The 7,074-nt window shown below is 37.0% G+C and overlaps 1 protein-coding gene across 1 annotated transcript in view; it reads right to left on the bottom strand.

Moving 5' to 3' along the window:
- Positions 1-2,944: 2,944 nt before the first annotated feature.
- LOC117173302 (GRB10-interacting GYF protein 2) overlaps positions 2,945-7,074 on the bottom strand; it is a 20,666-nt gene continuing 16,536 nt past the window's right edge. The window contains exon 3 of the mRNA XM_033361789.1: positions 2,945-3,540. Coding sequence (XP_033217680.1) covers positions 3,093-3,540 — 448 coding nt within the window. The 3' untranslated portion in view covers positions 2,945-3,092. The remainder of the gene's footprint in view (positions 3,541-7,074) is intronic.

Below are 7,074 nucleotides of genomic sequence, written 5' to 3'. Positions count from 1 at the left end.
ACACAAACTATGTATAATAATATTTCAACTTCCCGTGTAAAAATATCCTTGCAACTAAATGGTACAGTTTGGAACAATTTAAAGCAGGTTTGCACTTTTTGGTGGAAGCTCGTGCATATATGAACCATTTATTATTTTTATTTACCTATGTTCTTATACATTAAAAGTATTTATATTTTAATTATTGCTACTATTATTATTTTTAAAGTGTAAGTGCACTTTAGTTACATTTTTGAGATAATCTTTTCGTGTTTGGAAAAGTACGGTGAGAGAGAATGAAAAGTTTTCAGTTTCTCTCTGATCCATCTCGACTCTTCCAAGTCCCTCTAGTTACTGTCGACCACTCACCCAAACCAGAGGAGGTGTAAGTATTTTGGAGAGAAGTCCACGAAGTGCAGCATAAACTAGACGAAGACGCAGAGAATATAAATAGCTTCAAGGAGCTGTGTGATGCCCTCATAACATCTGAGGAAGAATGCCCAACCATCACTACCGAGTAGGTGAAAAAAGTATTAAGAGGTATGAAGAACTATTCCTCCCGGGGACCAGATGGTATCAAGACCTTCTGGTGGAAGGAGTTTCCTTCAACCCATTAGCATTTGGCCCGTATTTTTACCTTATATTTAAAATCGGAAGAGCCAATTCCAGAGTGGTTGGTGTAAGGGCGCACAGTACTCCTGCCGAAAATGGACAAGTTAGCTGACCCGAAGAATTACATGCCAATTATTTGTCTGAATACGCGATGTAAGATATTGACAGCTATCCTAAATTATAGGATTGTTCAGGCAATCGGGGCTATGTGACAAAATATGTATGAAAAACGCCGCTCAAAGAAGGACGTACCAGGATGTCGGGAAAACCTGCTCACCGATAGATGTGCCTGCAAGGATGCAGCATCCTACCAGCGTGACCTATCGATGGCCTGGATTGATTACCGGAAAGCTTTCGATTCGATCTCTCATAGACGTATCATATGTCTGTTAGAAAGCTTAAAGGTTCATCCGCAAATCGTGAGGTGCATAGAGAAATTGATACCGCTTTGAAAAACCAGATTTACTATCTAATCCTGGAAAAAATCGTGTGAGAACTAACAAGGTCACCTTGCAGAGAGGTGTCTTTCAGGGCGACACCATGAGCCGACTCCTCTTTTGCATCAAAATATTGCCACTATCTCTAGCACTTCGCCATTCCGAGGGGTACTTTTTCGGCAAACCTGCAAATCAAAAGCATAAGGAAATAGGAAAGGAATTTGGATTAGACAAATGCGCCAATGATGATTTGAAGTGAGGATAACTAATTGGCATCCCTGAAAACCCTGAGCTCGTCGATAGAAGCGCTATACGACACCTTGGCGCCACAGAGCCGCATTCAGGATGTGACATCTATAAAGGATACTCTTCAAAGCAGATACAAACGTCTCATCCGGCCGATTTGGTCTTCCGAACGGTCGGCGAGGAACAAAGTATATTCAAGGAACATGCTTGCCGTCCGGTAGTACTCTATTCATTTGGAGTGGTTCCATGGAGGAAGAACGAGCTCAGATCCCTTGATATTGGGACACGAAAGGTTATGCACGTGAACAAAAGCATGCATCTTAAGTCTTCTGTTCCGCGACTCTACATCTGACGCCGTCAAGGTGGTCGCGGAATATTGAATTTTGAATGTCTTCACAATATGATTATTCTGGATACAGCACATCGAGTCGCAAATGGACGAGACCCTCTTCTTAAAATGGTCAGGAAGCACGAAAAAGTGGCCAAAGGAGCATTTCTGTACAAAGCAACGGAGGAAGCTGCTGAAATATTCGAACTTCAATACAGTGTTAGAGGTGAGCCAAGTGCATCAAATCTTATCTATCTCGAGTACTTACTACTGAAAGCCTGGATTTAAAAAGCACAGGAGAAAAACTTCCGTGAACAGCTTCTCGATAAGAGGATGCACGGCACTTCCACAATATTATTTGCACCTTAACATACCGTCGCCACATTTTGAGCCAAGACATTCTCGATGACAGCTGTAGGGCGTGACGTGCACACCCAGAAATTCTAGCACACATACTATCTAGTTTTCCAACTGATGCGGGAACGACCTACATCCAAAAGCACAATGCGGCATTAAGAGTGCTTTATTACCATCTTTGTCACTCTTACGGTCTCTAAATTATGGCTTCTCTAAATGCTTCTGGGGAAATCGAGTGAATTGTCGAGAATCAGAAGTGCCGCATATACTGGAACTTTATATTCTCGACAATTGTTTATGTTGCACACTCAAGGCCTGACATTAGTAGTGTAGCCAGGGGGCTTGGGGCTCCAGCCCCCCTCCGAAACTAAGTATTTTCATTATTCAATTCCCTTTTCCCCCACTCTTTGCCTACACATAAGCCCGTAGCCCCCCCCCCCCCCCCCCCCCCCCCCCCCGCCAGAAATAAATCCTGGCTACGTCGCTGTCTGCCAAGCTTTCACTCGTTAATAACCAGAAAAGCATCCTTGCGTGTTCACAATATGCTAAAACACTTGCGAGAAGATGCAGAAGGCGGTCGTCCTTGGGTAGCTCCGTGTCCTCAAGGTGCATGATACTTTTGCCCGATCTTCGTATTGAATCCGTCACAAACGGTAAACACCTATCTCACGGTCGTGAGACGTGGTTATGGCTGAAATTTTACACCGATTTCTATCGCCAAATCTATCAAAGAGTTTTGGAGAAAAAAAACTTCACTAAAATGAGCATTTTTCTACTAAAATACTTGTAAAAATTGAAACTTTGACAAGAGTTTGTCGAATAACTGTCCATTTTTCTTCGTTTTATCTTTCGAATTCTTGATCTGCAGGTTCGAAAATATAAACAAAATTTTTTAAAGAATTTGACACAAAAAGCCATTTGATGTACATTTGGTGTGGGGTCCTTTCCATCGTTTCCAAGCTTAGCTGTCAGGATTGCACTTTTTTGAACGGTATCAAAGATAGATGATTTATTATTATTATATATAAAAAATAAGATCATAGTACATTATATTACTCATTTAACTACAATTCAATAATTACTATTTTCCTTGAAACTTTAGTCATAAAATATGCATCTAAATTTAACTTTCGTTAAGAGAAAGTCATATAATTGTAATAATTCTGATCGGCTTTCGAACTTTCTTCCTCTAAGCGTTTAAGTCTCATTTTAGCATCTTGAAGTATATCCTCAGTTGAACTGCTTTCGCTCACGACTGCGTTATTTTTTACTTTGGTAACTGGAGTTGATGTCTCAAACATATTAGTTTTAAATAAATGAACCTCTTCTAATTGTCGAGAGAGCCGAACTGCTCTTAATGTCAGTTGCTCAATTCTTGACTGTTGTTGTCTTACGAGACTGTTCAGCTCCTGATTTTCTCGAATAAGAACCGTGTAACTCTCCAAATCCGTTTGTACGTGCATATCCCGTGACATATTTCTCGTAGTCGAGGGGAAATCTCGTTTAACTTTCGATAACTCTTCTTGTAATTTCTTTAAATCTGTCTCAAATTGCCTATAGCTGTTTCTTTCCTTTTCTAATCTGAAAATGTAATTTCACAATTTAATATTTAACATTCAGAACTTTAATTACAATTAATACAGGATTCATAGTCTTCTTGTTTTCCCAGAAAACCTCAGGAATTGTTGAGACTGAGAAAAAAACTGCAAAATAGCAGTGATTTTTTTTCGGGAATTATTTTATTCTTAGTAAAATACAGTATGCACCTGCTTTGAAATTCTTTAAAATTGCTACACGGGGAAAAGGATCGTGTAAATACAACACGGGACGTGTTGATTCAACACGGACCGACAGTACAATTCTTAACAGATTTTGATGTTTTTTTCTTAGAAATGACCGTAAGGCTTCCAGTTATAACAAGTAACTGCGGATATTTTAATTCGACTTAACGTAAAATTTTTATTTAACAACAAAGTTACAACTTTTTGTTGCTATACTTTTCCGTGATACCATTTTTTCTAAGACTTTCAAATTGATTAAAAAAAGGTCATAAATCAATTAAATAATTAGCTAAAAATAATTCCTAGTGGGTGAGAGTAACTGCAAGAATTGTTAATAATGTTATAAAGAAATTTATTCATCAAAGTCATTTTTTCGTGATTTGCAATGATTAGTTAATTTTAACCCATAGCTTTTGTATAAAGTATCACAGGTAATGATGTGCGCTTACAATAAGTTAAGAATAGATAATAATTGCCAATTATTTAAACAATTTTTATAAAAAAATGCACATTTGACCATTTTTTCATGAATATGATTGATTTTTTTGCGGAATCAACTTGAAATGTCTTACCAAAGACACCTTGCTGTAATGTTTTTTATAGTGATCGAAAAGTTTTGATTATTTAAACAATGTTCATAAACAAATACACATTTTGACCATTTTTTCATTTATAGGCTTGATTTTTATAGTGGAATCAATTCGAAAGGTCTTGCAAAAGACTGTTTGCTATTATATTTTTAATAGTGACAAAAACTCATATTTAAACAATTTTTATAAACAATTGCACATTTTGACCATTTTTTCATGTATAGGCTTGATTTTTTTTGCAGAATTAATTTGAAATGTCTTGCAAAAGAATCCTTGCTGTCATATTGTTTATAGCCATTCGTGCTTCAGTGAGTGAAAATCGAGCTCACTTATTGGAGATTGTGATACTCTCAGCCATTTTTGACTTATGTGGACCTGAAAAGGGCCGTTTTCAGGTAGGCATTCGTGCTTCAGTAAGTAAGAATCGAGCTTACTCATTGAAGATTGTGATACTTTCAGCCATTTTTGACTCATGTGGCCCTGAAAAGGGCCATTTTTAGGTAGGCATGTATGCTTCAGTAAGTAAGAATCGATCTCACTCCTTGGAGATTGTCATACTTTCAGCCATTTCTGACCGAGGTTTCATCTTCCTGGATTCTACTTTTCTATAACTGCTTATCAAAGGGTCCGAATGGAGCAGATGATAAAGAACATCTAGGTTCGTCATTTGTCTGTCAGACATTCTGCTGTTATTAGCTCTAACTTTTCTAAAGATCTTATTGTTTCCCTCTTGCGACTCTTCTGAATACCAACCAAATGGTAGCTCAAAAGATTGAATTATATCACTTCCGTGAATAAGCAGCTTATGCACTGATGGTGGCATTTTATACCAAGGATAAAGATTTATGAAAAGATCAGCGGTTTCCAAACAGTAAGTCTTCAATTTCGCACAATTAACTATCTTTCCGCACGTTATAACTTGTAATATATCGTAGAATCTGGTGATCAGATCTTGATCCAAATCGGTTATTTTAGTAACCAATTTCGCTTTTCCCAAAAAGGAACGGGTAACATTTCCGGCATTTGTTGCTCCATAACCCTGCTTCACCACATCAACTGTTAATACCAGTTTGGATCTTAATTGTATCTGAATACGTTCCTTTCTTGATTTTTTCATTTCCTTTTCTTCCTTTTTTCTTGCAGAAAACTTTTTAAAATCCATATTATAGGAAACATGTAACAAATATTCTAGAACACGAATCCAGGCATGCAACGTCGAGAGACCAAATTTATAATGTGCCTCATTGTATGGAATTTTAGCTACATATGGTAAGTTGTTAACAGGTTTTGATCCAACTCTACAAATATTGCAGCGAGAAGATGCTTTCTGTCAAGTTAAAATATTAAATACCTTTCCATCAATCATCGTACACTTCAAGTCAAAGCTGATATCAAAACTCATTCCACTGACACCAATGGAATATGTACCAACTTTTTCCAGCAGCTTTATGTGATAGTTGTTCTCTTTCTTTACAAAAGAATCAGTTTCTTTAAGGAAATTAAATTTAATTGTACTACAGAAATTAACAGATGAAAGTGTTTTGTTCGTCCAAATAATATCATCATCTGCTTTTAATTGAAGAGGGATGAAGGAAATCAAAAAGAAAGCTTTATCCGTGAAGAGGCTCTTGTGATAGCTGATGTTTTCTTCACTCTCAGAATCACTGTTATAAGATTGATCGTTTGCATCCACATCATCACTCTTTTTTGACCACTTTTGCCGTGTCATCTGATACGCAGAAACACCGTCCATACCCCACTTTCCAAAGAGCACTAGTTTTTTACCAAAAAGATTAGCGAGATCAAATTTTTCCATTTACAACAAGATTCGCTTAACTGTATGACCCAGTAAACTTATGAAATGGACACTTGCTCCTAAATTAGACGCCTCTATATTCTTACAGTTTCTTGGATAACAAGCTTTTTTCGTTTCGGAGATCTTTAAATACGGCGGATATGAATCATTGCCAGTTATTTCTTCATTGTACTTTGTTAGCTTTTCGTATTTATTCTGAGACATACCTAAATCCACGTACATCGCTGAGATTCTTTGCCATTTATTCTCGTCATCATCTTCCTCACGAAACTTCGTCCCAGATTCGCTATCGGACTCATTTTTGATCAATGAAAGTGCTTTGGATAATTCCTACTTGCTATAATTTGAAGCAAGTTCTTGGACGCACCTTTTCTTCGTCTTTTCGGATCCATCTTCAAATGATAATCGTGGTCTTACTCTCTTTAGAACATTAGTTAAACCTTTTGTTTGAATAGGTGGGCAAGGAAAAGGTACCTTGAACACTGCTTCTAAGAATGTAGCAAGGTTTTGAATAAACAATGCTTTTTACCTACAGACACTTTTCCATTTTCTATTATACAAAGGCAAAAAAGAGTCAACCAATTTTTTTCTTATAACCATTAAATGACTTTCATCAAGAGAAGACGTAGCATTAATATTATCCAAAATCAAATCTACTTTCTTACATTTTGATTGTGGATCGCTATCCCAAATGATGTCACATACTAGGCAGTCTGATAAGTACCTGGAAATTTTAAGAGATAGCATTAGTATTCACTAATGTGAACCATTTTCGTCGAGCTTGATCCTTCAAATGACGTCTGTCAAAACTTCAGCCATTTATGTATACGCATTTATAAGTTACAGCACTGAGAAGCGACTAACCTCCGAGTTTTTTTTAATATGGAAAAATCTGAGTTTCGAGTTTTGATCAAACACTACTATCTTC

The sequence above is a fragment of the Belonocnema kinseyi genome, chromosome 5 (genome assembly GCF_010883055.1).
Source record: "Belonocnema kinseyi isolate 2016_QV_RU_SX_M_011 chromosome 5, B_treatae_v1, whole genome shotgun sequence".
Lineage (NCBI taxonomy): Eukaryota > Metazoa > Arthropoda > Insecta > Hymenoptera > Cynipidae > Belonocnema > Belonocnema kinseyi.
This window is presented reverse-complemented; position numbering and strand designations above follow the sequence as displayed.